General features: G+C 60.1%; 2 protein-coding genes across 2 annotated transcripts; one reads left to right on the forward strand and one right to left on the reverse strand.

Moving 5' to 3' along the window:
- The first annotated feature begins 2,219 nt into the window (after positions 1-2,219).
- Positions 2,220-6,033, forward strand: GPR37L1 (G protein-coupled receptor 37 like 1). Its single transcript, XM_065747438.1, has 2 exons — positions 2,220-3,104; positions 4,793-6,033. The coding sequence occupies exons 1-2, from the start codon at positions 2,235-2,237 to the stop codon at positions 5,600-5,602; spliced, it is 1,680 nt and encodes a 559-aa protein (XP_065603510.1). The 5' UTR covers positions 2,220-2,234; the 3' UTR covers positions 5,603-6,033.
- Positions 6,034-8,250: 2,217 nt separating this feature from the next.
- Positions 8,251-17,227, reverse strand: ARL8A (ADP ribosylation factor like GTPase 8A). The gene is made up of 7 exons (XM_065747439.1): positions 17,031-17,227; positions 12,260-12,340; positions 11,676-11,749; positions 10,878-10,971; positions 9,690-9,757; positions 9,196-9,266; positions 8,251-9,076 (listed from the first exon to the last, which is right to left on the reverse strand). Exons 1-7 carry the CDS (start codon positions 17,151-17,153, stop codon positions 9,027-9,029), a joined length of 561 nt encoding a protein of 186 aa, XP_065603511.1. The 5' UTR covers positions 17,154-17,227; the 3' UTR covers positions 8,251-9,026.
- Positions 17,228-18,834: the final 1,607 nt, after the last annotated feature.

Raw genomic sequence — 18,834 nt, forward strand, 5'->3', positions numbered from 1 at the left:
CGGCCGCAGCTCAGGGGAGGCCCCGCACCCCTCGGTTTCCCCACTGCTGAGCTCGGGTCGTGCTTTGAGGCAGTGCTGTGGGAGCTCCGTCTGTTCACTGCGTCCTTCCCGGCCCTCTCCCCACTCTCCGGAGGAGTGGGTGCATCACCTGGGCAAACAGGTGTGTCCGAGCCCCTGCTCTGCTCCAGGACGGCGTGCTGCAAACAACGGCTGCTGCTCTCCTCCCTGTGCCGGGCAGGGACCCGTAGTGCTCATCCGGCAGGAAATCAGACCATAATGACCCCATATAAACTGAGGGCACTCACAGCACCGGGATCCATCCGGGCAGCCCCAACCGCAGCTATAGGGGTGGGAGGTGGAGTGGGGCTGAGCAGCTTCAGATCTCCCTTTGGCTGCAGCAAAGATCTCTCATTGCAAAGCAGCTTTAAGGAGCCCCAGAAGGTGGGGAGGACCTTTGCTGCGAGGCGGTGCAGGCTCAGAAACTCTTCTCACTTTGGCTCCTTTCCTATCCCACAGCTCTGGGCTCACTGTGGGATACAGTCCCCATCAGCCCGAGGTGGGGATGTGTGTGATGGGATGTGAATCCCTTGGGACACTTGGAAGCTCCTCCTGCAGCTCTCCCAGGAGACGCCCGCAGAGCACGGGCACACTCATCTCCCGAGAAACAGCCTCAGCTGTCTGCGAATCCGGGACGGAGAGGGAAAGTGTGGGGCTCCCAAATGGGCTCCGGGGGCTGAGAGCCGCTGGGCCCCGCGAGGGCTGCGGCAGCGGTTCCCCGGCAGCAGAGCCGAGGTCACCGCCGCAGTGTCACCTTGCCCCAGTGAACTCCGCTGTTGTCTTCAGGCGGTTCCGCGCCGCACCCGCTGTTGTGCAATGAAATGAAACTAAAAATAGCCGTGCTCCCTGCAGAGCAGCACCGGGATGAGGTGCCAGCACCGCGGGAGCGGCCGAGGGCTCCCTCCTCCGAGCAGCTGCAGGCACTGGGAAGGCTCCGTCCTCCTCCTCCTCTTCCTCCTGCGCGGAGCAGTGCCCCATCTGCCCCCAGCCCTGCACAGGGCGCTGGGCTCAGCGCTGGGGGTCTCTGGGGAGGTGGTGGTGTCACCCATCCTTCAGTTATCCAACATAATCCAATCGCTGGCGGTGCTCGGCTGCCTGCGGGGCCGGGCCCTGGCTCTGCATCCTTCCTCCAGGCACTGTGCAAACCGCCTCTAGTTTTGCTCTGTCAGAGCTCACCTTCCTGGGGTTTGCTGCCCACTAATGGGAATGTCTGACTCATTTTAGATCTGCTGGACGCTGCGTGGCCTCGCACCCCTGGCGTTCCCTCTGGCTGCCTCACCTGCTGCTCCAGCACTGCCGAGCTCCGGCTGAGCCATTCCCCTTTTTAAAGGTGGGATGGAAATCTGTGCACCCATTGCTCCCAGGACAGCCCCAGGCACTCCCACTGTCTGCTCCTGCCGGACCCCGCTGGAGCTGGAGTGCTGCTTCCCCCTTCAGAAGTACCCAGGATGGGAATCCTCCATATCTCGCTGCCCCCCACAGCCCTTGGACTGCTCGGAGTCTTCTTCACAGCCCATCGACCCACGGAGACGGCACAGAGCAAACCTTCATGCTGGATGTCAGAAATAGGCCAGCTCTCCCCAGAAGCTTTAGGAGCAGATCTGGCAGCTGCTTCCCCATGCGACAGCAGGGACATCGGCATGCAGTGAGGAGGAGGAAGGATGAGTGCTCCTCTGCTGGCTCAGGGAGGGAGCTGGGGTAGGTGTGAGTTGCAGGGCACAGACTGCAGGGGAGAACTCGTGGATTAGAAACCTCGTGAGTTAAAGTGATGAATGAACGGATTCACGTTAGGTTACCCAGTACCGAAGGGATTGAGCTCCTGTTTGTTGGCCTTGTTTGCTCTCTGAGGAGTGCATAGGATAAAGTTTAATTTACAGAACACGTTGTCCTATGACTTCAGAGGTATGGGAATGGGGAGAGGTGAACACAGAGGGTCAGGGACCCTCGGTGCTCCTCAGTCCTGCTGTGGGTGGGAGCGCTGCAGTCTGTCCCAAGTGCCAACACATGGGCATCACAGAGCCATGGCCATGGACTCACGGAGCTGTAAAACCGGAATCAGCCTCATGGAGGTTGGGTCAGAGTCGCCAACCCAACCCCTGCCGCGGGCTGCTTTCGCCCCACACCAGCTCAGGCTGCCCAGGGCCCGGGGGGGGGACGCTGGGGGATGCCGGCGGGCTATGGGGGATGCGCAGCTCTCATCTCTTGGCAGCATCCCGGCAGCGGTGGGTGACCAGCAGAGGGCCCGGCTCCGCCGCTCCTTTTTCCTGCCCGGAGCGCTCCGCAGCGCACAGAGCAGCGGCCGCAGCCGCCCCGAGCGGAGCTCCCCCGGCCCCTCCTCGCCCCCCGCAGCCCCGGGGCCGCTCCGGCAGAGGTTTCCCGCAGAGGGTGCGGAGGACACGATGCCTTCGCCCCCATCGCTCGTCCTCCTGCTGCTGGCACTGCCGGGGGCCGCGGCGATGCCAGATGGGAGCGTGCACCCACGGCAGGGTGCGGGTGGAGGTGGGATGCTGCCCGCGGATAACGCGGAGCTGAAGGCACGGCCGCGCCGGGGGACGGTGGAGGACTCCAAATCGGTGCAGCAGTTCGTGCCGGGGGTGCGGGTGGAGTTCCCGCGGCCCATCAACGCTGCCAGCCTGCACCCCACCAGGACCCTGGTGCCGTCCAGCACCGACCCCTCTGAGCAGCAGCAGGGGGTCCCCACGGACGGGAATGGGGCCGAGCCCCCCGCCAACCTGACCACGGTGTCCGACAAGCGCCTGCAAATCCAGAACCCCCTGTACCCGGTGACAGAGAGCTCCTACAGTGCCTACGCCGTCATGTTCCTGTCCCTCATCGTCTTCGCTGTGGGCATCATCGGGAACCTCTCGGTGATGTGCATCGTGTGGCACAACTACTACATGAAGAGCGCCTGGAACTCCATCCTGGCCAGCCTGGCTTTCTGGGACTTCCTCATCCTCTTCTTCTGCCTGCCCGTGGTCATCTTCAACGAGATCACCAAGAAGCGGCTGCTGGGGGATATCTCGTGCCGCATCGTGCCCTTCATGGAGGTAAGGGGCTGCTCTCTGCCCCCTTCTTCTGGGGGCACCGTTGCTGCCCAGGGCCTGGCACTGTGTGCCCAGAGATCCCAACATGGGGGGATGTTTCCCATGCTGACTGCTGAGCAGGGCCGGGGCAGGGTCAGGCACAGCTCTACGTGTGCCCTGACCACAGCCAGGACCTGCAGGCTGCAGCCCAGCACGATGAGATACCATCCCAGTGGTACCTCTGCTGCTCAGCAAAGCAGGAGTTGCTCATTCCCAGAGGTCTCCCATCCCAGATTTACTAAATGTAGGCTTCGTCCCATTCCTGTCCACCTCAAGCATCCCCTGGCATGACCAGGCAGCAGGAGGACTCAGATGGGTGGGATTACACATCTGCCCAAGCAGGCTCAGAGCCAGGTGAGAACAGAGAGGAACGGGGGACATCCCCAAAGCAAATCCCTTCTTGGGGAGGTGCTGCTGTGACCTGAACTGGGGTGGCCCAGGTTGCTGCACCCCATGGGGGTGGCACCTCCAGGATCAGTGACCCAACAGCACTGGAGTTGCCCAGGATCCTCCAAAGAGGGATGCTGAGATCTTGGGGCTGCTGAAGGATGGGCATGGCGTGGCCCCAGGGATGCATGGCCCCAGCACAGTCCCCAAGGCCCAGGAGAGAGGAAACCTGAGGGCAGCCTCAGGGTAAAGGGGAGGCCGTGGCACAGCTGGTGCTGAGCAGAGGTGCTGGGACAGGAGCAGCACCGTGGGATGATGGGGCTGAGCGTGGCAATGCTGCACTGAGGGCCATGGTGCTGTGTCAGGGGAGACGCTGCAGTGACACTGAATGGTGATGCTGTGTGTTTGGCACGAGCTGCTGTGCCCTGCAACGCTAACGAGGCCAACTCAGAGCCACTGCAAAGGGCTCAGCGGGGATGCCAGAGTTGTTCTGGGTGGAGGTGCCAGGTCCGTTACTTGCAAAACCCATTGGCAGGTTGCTGCATGCTGCACACGCATCAGGAGGTTTCCCAAGTGCTGGGAATGTCCCTCGGCACAGGAGATCGTTTGGTGTCTTCGTGAGGCCAGGAACAGCCGCGGGGCTTTGGGGCAGCAGCGTGTGACCGCCGTGTTCCTGGCCAGGGGCTGCGGGGTTGAATGCTGATGGTGACCCTCAGCGCCTGGGCAGCCCTCCCTTTGCCTCCTTTGGCCTCTTCCCTTTGGCAAACAGGGATGGTTTTCCTCAAAGCAGCGGAAATTGCCCCGAGCTGGTTTGTGACAGCAGTGTCTTCAGCTCTATGGGGCTGCCTGGGAGGTGGGCAGCAGATCTGTGGATCAGGGCAGGGACGAGCCAGCCGGGGCAGCCAGGGCCCTGGGGGCTCTGGTGGGAGCAGTGCTCCTTGCTTTTCCCCTCCAAAAACATCCGGAACAGAGGAAGAGCCCGAGGGACAGTCCTGCTGCTCCCCCCCTGGCTGGGTGGACAGACTGACATCCAGCAAAGCCTTGTGCAGAACAGGGAGCTGTGCAGGGACACACGGATGGGACAAGGGACACTTTTATCCGGTGCCCCTCCAGGAGTCACAGGGAAGTGGCTCCAAACCTGGGATGTGACCTCTGCCGACCCTCGGAGGAAGGGTGTGGGGCTGTTGGGAGGTTGGGGGCTTCCAGCGCCATCGACAAAGCCAATCCCTCTGTGCTCCCCACCCGTTCTGCCTCCCCTTCACCAGGTCTCATCCCTGGGAGTCACCACCTTCAGCCTCTGTGCCCTGGGCATCGACAGGTTCCACGCGGCCACCAGCCCGCAGGCCAGCGCCCGGCCCATCGAGCAGTGCCAGTCCATCATCGCCAAGCTGGCTGTGATCTGGGTGGGCTCCATGATGCTGTCGGTGCCGGAGGTCCTGCTCTGGCAGCTGGCTCAGGACACGTCGCCCGTGTCCGGCGTGGTGACCGAGTACTGCAGCATGAAGCCCTCGTCCAACCTGCCCGAGTCCGTGTACTCGCTGGTGCTCACCTACCAGAACGCCCGCATGTGGTGGTACTTCGGCTGCTACTTCTGCCTGCCCATCCTCTTCACCGTGAGCTGCCAGCTGGTGACCCGCAGGATCCGCGGCGCTGAGAAGGCTGAGTGCCGCGGGACCAAGCACAGCCAGTGTGAGAGCCACCTGAACTGCACCATCATCGGGCTGACCGCCATCTATGGGCTCTGTACCACCCCCGAGAACGTCTGCAACGTCGTGGTGGCCTACATGTCCCCCGACATGTCCAAGCAGACCTTGGACCTGCTCAACCTCATCAACCAGTTCTTTCTGTTCTTCAAGTGCTCGGTGACGCCCGTCCTGCTCCTGTGCCTGTGCAGACCGCTGGGCCAGGCCTTCATGGACTGCTGCTGCTGCTGCTGCGAGGGCTGCGGCCCCGACGCCGCCTCCAGCGAGGGCAGCGCCGACAGCAAGCTCAAGACAGAGATGTCCTCCTCCATCTTCTTCGACAAGCCCCGGGAGTCCCCCCCGCCCCTCCTGGCCCTCGGCACGCCGTGCTAAGGGCCACCCAGGAGCTGTAGAGAGCATTGCACCACCTCGTCCCGAAACCGAACGTCGTCGTTGCCGTTAGTGCCCCGTGCCTGGACGTGGAGCAAGCAGGACAGACAGCTCAGGGGCTGCTCCGTGGGCTCCGAACCCCGTGTTGGGCAAGGGGTGTCCTGCCCCCGTGGCTACGCCGGGGCCGTCTTGCCTCTGCCCAAAGGACACCAGCTCCCTCTGTGCCTGGCCAGGCTCAGGGCGTTGCTGCTCTGCTGATGGAGTCGTGCAGGAAAGGTCCCATCTGCTATTGAGGGTTTGCAGAGGACTCAGCAAACACAGACTGCCCTCGTCCTGTCCCGTCCCCTTCTGCCAGCCCCCTCCACAGTAGGAGAAGGTCCAGCGACCAGATCCCAGCAGTGCCCTGTAAGAGCTCAATAAACCAGTACACTAGAGCACGTCGTGCACGTACACATGCAGAGCAATGGGGGTCGGGGCGCGGGGGGTTGTGTGGCCCCAAGCTCTTCCCTCAGACATGGGGGCTCTGGGTGGGCTCAGGCACCCTGGGGGGGGGGGTGACAGGACACAGGGGGGGTCAGGAGAGCAGCAGTGCTGGGCCAGGCAGCACCTGAGGGTGCCAAGTCCCTGTAAGCACTCAGTACTTTGCGGGGTGAGTCAGTCCCAGCAAAGCTCAGCTCCGGGGTGGTGCCCCACATCCTCAAAGCACTGTGCAGGACCAAGGTCCCCCCTCTCATCAGAGCCCCACACAGCACTCCCAGCTCACACTCCTCATGGGCACAACCCCCCCCCCCCGAGGTGCTGATCTCAAATGCCCACCTCTCCCTGGGACCCGTTCCCTGGGCAGGCTGCTGGGAGCAGCGAGGGCAGCCTGGCCGTGCCGGGCCCCCCCGTGCTGCCCCCGGAGCGGAGCTGTGAGAGCTCCTTGTGTGTGTGCCTGGCAGCCGCCCCAGCCCGCGGGATGCCGGGCCGAGGGAGACGGTTGCTACGGGCGGGTGAATGCGAGGGGCTCACTGTGGGCTTTGTGCAGCAGCCCCCACCGAGCTTTGCTTTCTCAGCCCCGTTGCCAGGGAAACAAAAGCCCCAGTTTTCTCGCGGCAGCACAGAACTGGGTTTTTCCTTTCCCTCCGCCAGCCCTCCCCACGTTGGTGCAACAAAACAGGAGAACCTCACGGCAACGCCGCCTCAGCTATTGGGGCACACACCCGCAGCTGCCTGGGGGGGACAGGGGGGTCCTGGGCAGGGCACGCTGCCCCAGCGCCGGGCCCCCTCCGCAGGCAGCAGTGCTGGTGGGGGAAGGCTGAGGAGGCCGTTCTCGGGCGCTCACTCAGTGCTGCTCCGTCCTGAGCCCCGGCCAAGGGCGAACAAAGGGCGACTTGTTGCTGCGGGTGCATGGGGAGGAGGGAGCCAGGCTGGGGGCAGGGAAGGTGGGGGCTGCAGGCGATGCACGGCCCCAGTGTGTGCTGCACCCCAGCCCCACTCAGAGCAGGGAGCCAGGCAGGGTGCTGCAAGCACAAAGCTTAATTGCAGGTGCGACCAGACAGCTCCCAGCAGACACAGGGAGCGAGGTGCCCCCACCAGCCACAGCCCGGAGGGGACTGCTGCAGGCAGGAGGGCAGAGATGGGGCATAACTGCTCAGAATCCGGCAGTGCCATCCCATGGTAGCTCCAGGTCACTGTGTGGGCAAGAGGAGGGTCCAGGAGCAGCAATGGCCACAGCTGGAGGAGCCCATCTTCACGAGTAAGCAATGCACTGGAGCCATCAGACGGGGGCCATCACAGGGACTGCAGTGCAGACAGAGCCATCAGAGCACTGGGATGGGGTGGGCACTGCCCCGAGGGGGGGAACAGTGGCAGGGAGGAAGTGATGACTGCAACCACACCCACCAACGCAAAATTGTTAATTTATTATTATTAGGAGGCAAAAAAATTGTACAGTTACAAGGATCATTTCCCAACAGAGGTCAAATCTGCGCCAAAATATCTCTTAAAAAAAAAGAAAATAAAAACAACGGGGAGGGGAGGGATGACAACACTTTACATTTCATTAAATTAAAAAAGAAATCAAAGAAACCAAAAGGAAACCTCTCTGTGCAATTCTGCAAAAATGAGAACAGAAGAGAACCCCTCGGCCTCACCACCCCCAGGAGCCGTGAGGGGCTGAGCCCCCACCCCTGGCCCACCCCACAGTCCCACTGGGGCCGGGGACAGGCAGTGCCTTCCCACTGTGCCAGACCTGGCCCCACCACGCCCTCCCTGCTGCTGCCAGCATGCCCCCCTTGCCCGGCAATATAACCACACCCCAAGGGCCCTCAGCAACCCCACGGCTGCACCAGCAGAGACCCAACAACTCAGCACGGAGGGGCAAAGACATCCTGGCTCTTCGAGGTCTCCTCTCCCCTCCCCACCTGCAGGCGAGGAGCCAGCTGTGCCACCCAGCACCCTGAGGCAGGGCAGCAAAGCTGGGGCTCGTGTGCAGAACCAGGCAGGCCCGAGGGCACCCCCTCACTTGCAGGGCTCTGTGCTCCCATGGGAAAGCTCTCCTGTGCCCATCACGTCCCTGTATGACACCCCTGACCGAGGCCAGCAGCCCCCAGCCAGGCACCGCCTACGGTGCGTGCACAGACACTCCAGGACACAGCGATAACCACAGAAGGCATCAGGTGGGAGGGGACCTTAAAGACCACGGCTCTCCAACCCCCCCACCGTGGGCAGATGAGGAGCTTCCAGGGGCAGCTGGGGCAGAGGGGACAGGGCCTGGCTTTGCTCCATGCTGGCACCATCAGCATTCCCCTGTGTTAGCACCCATCCCTCAGATTGCTGTCCTTGTGGAGCAGCACGACCGGAGAACCTGGGGCATGATCCAGCCCAGGCACAGAGTATGGGGGAGAGGTGCTCAGGGCTGTGAGGAGAGGTGGGGGCAGATGAGGGCAACACGGGCAGGCTGATGCTGCGACCAATCCCCATCCCCATGCTGGGGGTGGGAGGGAGATGACTCAGGGGGACCTGCCTGCAGCCCTGTCCAGCCCCTTCCTGGGGGCTGCAGTCTGCCACGCACCTCATTTCCCTCCCAGTGCTGAGCTCGGGGAGCCCACAGCCTTCCTACAGCTCACAGGGCCCAGTTTAGTAACAGCACTAGTGCTTAAATTAAAAAATTAAAATATATATACATATATATATATACTGTATACACAGACAACAACAGAACAGTGCCAAAGTGGGAAGAAGAGACAGAGAGAGGAAAGGAGGGCAGAGTCGGACATTTTCTTTACAATAAAAACAAGAGCTCCACCTCAATGAGAGTGGAGTCTGGGGTCCCCTAAAAATACCCATCTAGAGAGAGAGAGCTGGAGGGACAGAGCAGGAGAAGGACGGGGGTATGGGCTTGTACAATGGCATCTTCCCGATCTGAGCCGCAGTCCAAGGGATCTCAGCTTCTCCTGGACTTTGAGTGCTGAATAAGCCACTGTAGGGTGATGTCTGCAAATGCAAGGGGTGTTTACAGCCTCTCCCTTCAGCTATCCCCTCCTCCTGCACTGGGGGGGCAACCTGGGTGTGCTGTGACAAGCCCTGCCCCCCACCCACCCACCGGCACTCACCGATGTTGTCCTTTTCTTTGCAAGAGATGGAGTAGCAACAAATCTCTCGGTCCTGGATGGCAGAGAGGTTCCTGCAGGAGAGGAAGAGCATTGGCTGAGTGCTGCAGAGCCCAGATAAATCCCGTGGGACCACAGATAGTGAGGGCAGAAAGAGATGCTGCAAAGCAACACGGGGTCCCAGCCTGCCACCCTGAGCGTGGCTCACCTGGGGCAGCGTGGATGCAGCGATGCCCTCTGCGAGGTGAGGCAATGCAGAGCACACTGCCCACCACAGCAGCACCCGAGGAGCAGGACAGAGCAGGGAGGGGGCACCAACCCCATGGGACCCGGTGCCACTGCAGAGCACTGAGCTCAGTCACCAAGCACGGCGTGCCGGGCCCCCACGCCCCCCAGTGGCACACGGAGCCCAGCTGCTGTCCCGGTGCCTGCAGCCTGCCTGTGGGCTGTGCTGCTGCAGGCAGCTCCTGTCCCAGCCCTGGGATACCCACACTTACATCTTCTCGATGAGCTCCTTCTCATCCAAGGCACCAGGGAGGTCTCGCTTATTCCCCAGCACTAGGACCTGTAGAAGGGGAGAGGGGACACGTGAGGCTCCTGGCCGCCAGAGTGGGCAGGAAACTGTGCCTGGCACCCAGAACCAAGACCTGTCTGGGATGGAAGACAGTCCAGGCTACTTCACCAGAGCGCTTGGACAGAGAAAATCCCTTCAGCAGGCAACGACAAGGCAGAGCACTTCCATTAATGGTGTCAACTGGCTTGTACCCAGCATCTCCTGCATACTTTCTTGTCCCAGAGAGAAGCTGGCCCACAGTGCACCCTCTGAAAGGCACCAGTTTCCCTTGAGGCATCTAGGACACTCCTCCAGGAGCCATTCACCTCTGAGCAAAACATCCAAGTGAAGCTGGACGGGCTAAAATTGACACTATCAGGATACACACACCCCCTGCAGAACCTTGCTCCCTGCAGGCAGCCAGCCCAAAAAAGCAATGGCTGTTTGCAGTACCCACTGATCTCTTACTTCAAGGCTTCTCACATCCACAAAGACATCCTGGGACTGTGCAAAGAAAACAAACCCCAGGCAGGACTTCCTCATCGCTCCTGAGCGAACCACACGACTGTCATCTGACAAGGACAGCACTGAGGCTGCTGTAGATCAGGGCCTCTGCAGCAGCAAGGCGACACAGCATCCCCCAATTTACATTTGGAGTAGCCTTGTTCTTAAAAAAGAGCACTCTGAAGTGCTGCAAATGCAGTGTGTTATGTCAGAAGCTTAAATTAGTTGGCCACGAATGCTTGGGATGTGGTGCAAGGTCCTAGATTAGCTCCTTTCTAAGGATGCCAATTCTGGAGGCTCCGCCAGCGTCCCACCCCAGCACACACAGCGTGCCCAACTGAGTCCCACTGCTGACAGCTCATCTCCTGCAAATGTCACAGTCGAGCAGCTGTGCTCCTGAGTGATGAAACCTTAAGGTCCCCCCTCATAAAGGTGTGAATCCATGCAGGTGGACAATCTCACACATAAGGGTTTCTTTTGGTCTCTTCCAAGACTCCCTCCCAGTGCTGGAAGTGCTGCACAGCCCGGTCCTGGGATAAGAAGTGTTGCTTTCCCAGTGTCTGCAGGAGCGCAGCGGGGACGGTGGGGGTGCAGAGGGGGAGGGTATCCCCCCCAGGCAGCAGCTCACCGGGATGCCCTGGAGCTGCGGCTTGTCGAGCAGGTTGTGAAGTTCGTTCTTTGAGGCCTCGATCTTCTCCTGGTCAGCAGCATCCACCATGTACCTGCAAGGGAAGGGCACCCTGAGCACAGGCACATGGCAAGGAGAGAGGACTGGTCAACTGGTGAAGACCACAAAAATCTGATCTTCTAACGGTTTGGATAACTCCAACCTCAGCCCTCAGGTAAATATTTGTCCTTAGGAGTATGCAGTCTGCTTCCCATGAACATCTTGCCAGACTTGTCTCAGTCTTGGACTCTGGGAGTGAGCTTCCTGCAACAGTTGCAAGCAGGGGACATGCAAGGACACTCACAGCGTGCTGACAGTCAGCAGCAAGTGTTCCAGACTGAGCACAAGGTTCACACAGCAGCATAAACACAGACCTGGGAACACACTGCTGGCCATCACCCTTCACATTATCCTCTTGAAAATGGACAAGCCCCCCACTGACCTTTGCTCAGCCCCTCTGATGACCAGGCAGCACAGGGAAACCAAGGGAGCAGGGAAAGGCAAGACCCAAGGCGTACAGCAGGGCTGAGGGATGCTGAGTGAAAGGGAAGGCCCTACAGGGCTCTTATTCTGGAGACACTCAAGGTCCCTTTGCAGCCTGTACTCAGAGCCCATGGGGGCACCGAGACTGCAATGCCCTGCACTGTGCCAGTCCTGGTGGTGGAGCTGCTCAGCCTTGCTCTGCACCTTCAGGCAGGGGGAGAGGGATGAAGGGATGGTCCCCTTGTCTGGCTGTCACACCCCCTGATGGATACTCACACGATGGCACTCACTCCACGGCAGTACCGCTCCCACATGCTGCGAAAGCGTGGCTGGCCACCGATGTCCCAGAGCTGTGACGGGGAGAAGAGGCATTAGCTCCTCTCCAATCAGCTCTGCCCCCCACAGCCTCCAAGGTGGCGTTAGGGCACTGAGCACTTCCAGCTGAGCTGCAGCCCCCAGTTACCTCCGAGTACAATTTGAGGACCTCGAAGACTCGGGATGCAGGAACCCCTTCTCCCTTCGTTCTCTCGAAGCACAGACCACGCTGAAAGCTGTGCCCCTTTTCCCCAGCCCTCCCACTCTCAGCAAGGTGACCATGCCTACAAATCCTGGCCAGCAAGCTTCCGCTTTGCAGTGTGGCCTGGCTCTTACTGCACAGGTCCAGATCTCCTCCATCCCTACATACAACCTCCTCTGGAGGGTACTGCACAGAAAGGGCAGATCTTCCTATTTGCAATCCTTACGAACAAGCAGCTGGGACTGCTGGGATCCTTCAGCCTCCAACAGGAGAGCCCACAAGTCAGCTCTCATCCCAACTTTCACCCCAAGAGCCCCCGCTGAAGGTATCTTCTGCACCTTACCTTTATGGTAACGTTCCCTTTGGTGATCTTCCTCATATTGAAGCCCACTGTCGGGATCATGTCTTCGTTGAACTGGCCTGACTGCAAGGACAAGGCAAACACCATTAGGAGGCTCAAAAACCCACCAGTCTGCACCAGGGAGAGCAGCAGCACTGCAGGGGCTGACAGCCTGGCTAGAAACAACCCCAAACCCTCTGCAGGGGCTGCATCTCCCACCTCCCTGTCCCCACGTGCTGCCCCTTGGCTGCTGAAGCATCTTATCCACACATAAGCACCAGTGAGGCCACGTGCGGGGCTGAAGAATAAAACTACTGCAGATTTGCAGCATCCCACTGCCACCACGAAACTGGGTTAGTGCTGTCAGAGCAGTGAGCAGGATCCATCCCTCTGCTACAAGGAGACCTGCCTCACCACGCCGGAGGGGTGGGACGGGGCTGGCCTTTCACAGCCCACCTCATTCCCCAGGATCTGACACCTCGGTGAGCTAATCACATTCCTCTCCAATCAGCTCTGGTCCCCAGGTCCTCCAAGGTGACTTTAGGACAACAATGAAGGCCCATTCATAAAACCCATTCAAAGCCAGGATGACTGCTCCGTGCCAGCAATCTGCAGAGGCCACCAGAGGTGGCAGAACTCACCCCAGCAGCTCTGATGGCTTATGGTCTGTTTCTCTAGGACTTCAGTTAATGCAAACCACACGAAGAGAAGGCAACTGATGCCATTTTCTGATGAGCAGAATTTAGCTGGTCCTCGGGATTTTCCTAACCTCTTCCAGCAGTTCTGCAATACACGCTGCTTCCGTTTTTCATTTCCCTTTTGTATTCTAACAGCAAAGAGCTGCAGCCAAAAGGTCTCTGAGCCAAAGTGCACTCAGGAAGCACCTTGGGGACCAGCGGTTGGGAAGGAGGGTGGAAAGGAGGGCTGCAGAATCACTCCAGCACTCAAACCCACTCCCCCTTCCAAAAAGCCCAGACTGTGCACGTGATGCTGCCAAGGTGCCTTCAGAACCCCACACAGCCACACTGCTCTGGGGTCCCACGTGAAGACAAGTGATGCTTCTGCCCAGCCCCAGCCCTGTCCCCTGCAGCACACACCCACACCATCGCCTGCCAGCAGGCTGTCATCCCTTCTCAGCACAGCAGTGCCTCAGATGTGACCTGCTCTGGGTACACCACCCTGGCTGGCTCACAGCCCGCCATCCCGAGCTGCCTCCTTCGTTTAGGAGCTCAGTATCCCAGGCTTTCTGCATGGCAGAAACCCCAACCAAATGCAGGGACATCCAGCACTGCGGTCCTCAGCTCCAGGCCCCAGGGGACACATCTGTGGGCTGCCACAGGGCTCTCACCAACCACTCCATGAGCCCACGCAATGTCAGCATGGCCCACGCTGCCCTGAGCCCATCAGCAGCGATGGTGGGACTGGACAGACTCATCCTACTCCCTGCAGTGCAGATAATATGGCACCAAGGAGCAGGAGGAGCAGGCCCGGGCTTGTACCATCCTCTACCTTGAAATTCAGGGCTGTGTGGCATGGTCTGGGAGGTAAAACTGAATCCAAATGAAACCCTTTCTTCCTCTGAGGCGGTAAAGATGAGAAGGGAGTAAATATTTAAGCAGTGCCCATAGAAACCAATTCTTCCACCTGCTGGAAGCTGCTGCTACTGAGAGTCAGTCAGTGGAGAAAATCTGCATAATGGCAATAATTACAAAGCAGGCGTAATGAAGCCCAGAGCTAGACACATTCACTAGTTTCGGAGGAAATGAGGACTGTGCTTGGTTTTTGCACAGAGAAAAAATTAACAACAACAAAAAAAGACCAAGAAAAATGAGGAATCCAGCAGAGTGGATGGGCTCCAAGCACACCCAGAACCGAGCTCCAGCACTTTGCTGTTCATCCCTCTTAAAGGAGCAAGTGTCCATAGACCCGACAGACCGAGCATCAGACCCAAGTCTGGGGCCTGCACCTCACCCAGCCCTGCCCACCTGGGGAACCTCCTCCTCTCTCAGGCTCTGTAAAGCCAACCCCCCACCCCAAGCAGCACGTGCCATGGGAGGAAAGGGAGGAAGCTAAAGAGCTGTCAGGCACCGACAGATCCGGACACAACCTCTGTCAGGGCAGACCACGGCATAGACCAGGAGCTGCTACGAGGGCCGGGCAGAGAAACAAAGCCCCACTGAGCTCCTCAGAGCTGGAAAGGTGGGAGCAGGAAGCCTGGCTCCTGCCAGCACTGCCTGCCTCCATGACCCTCTCAAAGCACTTTAAAACTTCTGAGCTGCAGAACACAGCTCGTGCTCCGTACCCAGGTCACGTGCTGACGGTTTTCTCTTGGCTCACACTGACAGAGCACAGAGCTGGGGGGGGCACAGCCAGGACAGCAGACCCCAAGTGACAAAACAGATATCCCACACCACACGGCACCATGATCAGCAGCGAAAGCTGAGGGAAGGAAGGAAGAAGGGGTGCTCACTGATGGCACTGGTCTTCCCCACGACCCACCACGCCTGACAAGCTCTGCATTCTGGGAAACAGCAGCACATCTGCCTGCTGAAGGCGAGTGGTGAATGCACTCCTTATTCTGCTTTTCTTTGGGTTGTAATCGTCCTCATCTCAATCTGTGAGCTTCCTCCCTTCTGCCTTTTCCATCCTCTCCCCTGTGTCGCTGGGGGGGAAGTGAGCACGCAACCGTGCAGTGCTGAGCTGGGGTTAAGGAGCAGCAGGAGCCTGCACGTGCAGCACCAAACCGAAGGAAGATGAAAGCTGCCTTTTTCCAAACATGCCCCACACTGAAGGGCTTCTAGCTATGCCGCCAAGGATCCCAATGCTCTCCACTGCTCTGAGGCAGCCAGCCCATCTTCCAAGCACCTGGCTAGATGCAAAGCCTCCATGAGCACCAGCACAGATCTTCAGACTGTGGAATGTCATCTGGACCTGTAGATTTCTTGGTAAATCTCTGCAACAGTGCTGAAATCAGACACTCTTCAAGAGTTCAGTTGTTTTTTTTCACCCAGAAGCCTGAATGACAGCTTCCTCCCCTCCTACTGGCTTCTGTTCCAGCACCTTAAAGACAGATGAGATGGTTCAGATGCTCCTCGTGCAGATCCTGCAGGGTTGGGATTTGTTGGCATCTTGTTTTTTTTCCCCAATTGTCTCTGGCAAGTCCACATGTACTCATTTCCTCAAAGACCACTGCTTGTTTTCAGTGTCTGCCACAAAACGTGAACTGTCCAAATAACCTCACAGACATGAGGCCCACACGCAGAGCCTGAGCACCTTGCTCAGTAACCAAAGTGACTGCAATATGCTGCACACCCCGTCACCAACTCCTTAACACCAGCACAACATGCAGCCAGCTTAACCCCCAGCACTGGAACCTCCCTCAAGAGCTGCTGGAATAACCAGCCATCCCAGTTCCCTACACCAGCCATAGTGGCTACATGGGATACAGTGGTTAAATGGGATGACGTGCAGAACTGGGAACCCCAAAAGCCTTCCAGCGTGCTACAGGAATGGCTGGGGAGAAGGGGCACATGGGGACAGGGCTTCTGGAAGAGCAGAGGGTGAGGGGCATCCCTGGTTAATCCCAGTCATACACAGCTCAGCAGGTTTGGGGTACAGCTCCATTTCAGGAGAGAAGACATTATTTTCTGCTGGATTTTTCTCAATGCAGCCTCTGTTGCTATTAACAGAGAGGCAGAGCACAGCAGCTCCTGCAGCAGGACCAGCCCACACTGCTGCGTCCCATCTCTGCAGAGGGGACCACTGGTGGGGACAACACGGACCCTGGAAGCACTGCTTCTCACAGCCACAGTCCTGCAGCCACGGTGCTCCCCAGCAGCCGATGCTCACACAGGTTCACTGGGAGCACGAGGCTGTGCACCAACAGCATGCAGCAGCTGAGCCTGGGAACACCCAGAGCTGCATCCCGAGGCCCAGGGCAGGGATGTGCAGCGCTGTCTCACCCGTTCTTCAGGAAGGATGGCTTTGGGAAGGATGCTTTCCATTCCTGCCGTGCCCAATACCAACGGAAACCCACCCACAGAGCACAGCTGCAGTGCACTGAAGCTTCCAAATCAGCTGCAAAACCACCTTTGACAGCACGGCAGCTTCTGAGCGAGCAGAAATAACTCGCTTTGTGTCGGAGCTGAGGAGCAAGGACAATGCATGCAACGGGGCCGGAGCAGGGAACTGGGACAGCCTGAGACGCCTCAATGAAACCCTGAGACTCCCGAGAGCCCAACCCCATCCGTCTGGGACGCTCCGTGGGCGGCTCCCATCGCACTGCACCGCGTTTGGTGACAGCGGGAAGAACCCACGCGTGGCCCAAATTGCGGAGGGGGCAAAAGGGGCTCTGCGGAGCGGCCCTGCGAGCAAAGGCAGCTCGGGGTCGGGGTGCAGGGCCCCGCGGGGCTGCGGGCGGTGCCCCGGGAATGTCGGGGACGCGGTTCGGTCCCAGCACCGACCCATGTGCCATGTGTGGGTGCAGAGCTCCTCGCAGCCCCACGACAACACAGAGCCGGCGGTCACGGAACGCGACAAACGCGGCTCTCGGGCCTCGCAGGGCCGAACCCCGGCGGCAGAGCGCCCTGCGGCAGCGCGGCCTCGGCCGCTCCCGTGACAAAGCGGCGGAGCCCGAGGGCCGCGCTCCCAACGGGGCTCCGCGGAGCGCTCCCCGGGGCCGGGCCGGGGCTCTGGGGGTGTACGGGTCGGGGTGGGGGGGGCGGGATGGCCCGGCCCCGGCGGCCGCGGGGAGGGGGTTCGAGCCGGTGCTCACCGCGATGACGTTGACGAACGTGGTTTTGCCCGAGTACTGCAGCCCCACCAGGGTCAGCTCCATCTCCTCCTTCCAGAAGAGCGCCCGGAACCAGTCCAGCAGCTTGTTGAAAAGGGCCAGCATGCTGCCGCGCCGAGCCCCGCCGGGCCGTACCGTGCACAGCCGGGCGGAGGCGAGCCGAGCCCTAGCACAGCCGGGCCGAGCCGAACCGAACCGAACCGGGCCGGGCCGAACCCCGCAGCACCGCCGGGCCGCGCCGCGCCGCCGCCCCGGTATTGTCCGCGCGCCTCCTGCCGCACCGCGCCGCGCCGGGTGGGGCCCGCTCCGCCCGCTCCGCTCACAGCGCCCCCTGCCGGCCGGGAGGACCCGAGGCGCGGCCTGGGCCTGGCCACGTGACACGGCGGCCCCGGCACCGCGGTCCCCGTGCCGCGATGGGGGAAGCCGCGTCCGCTCCGGGGCCCTCGGGTCCGGCGGTCCGAGCGGGCCCTCCCGGCTCAGAGTGCGCTCCGGTTCTGTGACTCTGAGCTCTGTGCGGCACCCGGCAGAGCACAGCGTTCATCTCCGCGGGGCCCACGCGCCGAGGTCGCTCCCACGGGCGATCCGCAGCTCCGTGCTGCTGGGCCGCGTGTGCGCGGAAGAGAAAGCTGAGCCGCGCTGGATGTGCGGCGGTACCGCGGGGCGGTTCGGGGAGGGAAGCGGTTCCCGTCGCGTGCTGTGCGTCGCGGGGAAGCCGCCTCGTTTTGCAGAGGCAGAAACCATTTTGTTTTCGGAGATGCTGCGGTTCAGATCCCCGCGCTCTCGAATTGGGGCCCTAAAGGAGCAGCAGACTCGTTGCTTTGTGCCCTTAACCCCGTGTGGCTCCTCCTCACACCGGTGAAAAATTCAGCGTCTCCCAGCTCTTGTGTGCAGTTTCTGCCTGAAGATGTTTATTAACAGATTTCAGCCCTGGGAATGTCCCTGTGCCGGTTTGGGGCTTCCCACCCACAGTGCCCGCAGCGCTCGGCTGTTAGAGATAGCACGAGAGCACGTGTTGTCAGTGCAGTGCTCACACGAAACGCAGCAGAGAGAGGACCTGGGTGAGTCCATCCCCACACCACGAGCAGCTGAGCAAAACAAGATCCTTTTCTTGCACGGAGTGACCATAACCACGCCTCTGTGTCCCCAGTGCTCTCAGCCACCAGGTCAACCCGTCCCTCTGGTGCTGAGTGGGTGCTGCTGGTGCGCCTCGTCCTCTGGGTGCTGCCACTATTGGACCCGAGGGACACTGCAGGGCCTCCGTGAGCACCCTTGGAGTGTCAGTGTGCCTCAGCATTTCTCCTCCCTGGTCAGAGTCCACATAGATGCTGATGGAAAGCTTGTCTGCAGTTGTATTGCTTCCCTGGGAGTTACTGAGTGCGCAGAATGATGGATGTGGGCACATCCTGTCCCCATGTCCTGTTCCTCTGACAAGTGTGGGCTTGTGCCCTCAGGACTGCAGCTCCGTGCCCCTCCAGCAAAGCAAGAGGTGCCATGTGAAGGACAAAGACAGCTGTGTCCATGTCCTTTCTTTAATGGATAGGAATGAGGAGCAATCTCAGCCCTGCTGAATGCTCTGCCCAAGCTCAGAGAATTGATATCAGCCCAGGACACAGGGGAACATGACCTCCTTTCTGTGTGATTTTGGAGTGACTCGTTTCCTTTGCATGCTGGGCACACCACAGTTTCCCAGGACTCTGACACAGCCAGAGCACACAGAACACCTGACTTCGCCCCTGACAATGCAGGAGCCATGGGATGGTGTTTTGCAATAGCACAGTGATAGCTC

Source organism: Cyrtonyx montezumae, unplaced genomic scaffold, assembly GCF_038088225.1.
Source record: "Cyrtonyx montezumae isolate F1298 unplaced genomic scaffold, pur_monq_1.0 scaffold_45, whole genome shotgun sequence".
NCBI lineage: Eukaryota > Metazoa > Chordata > Aves > Galliformes > Odontophoridae > Cyrtonyx > Cyrtonyx montezumae.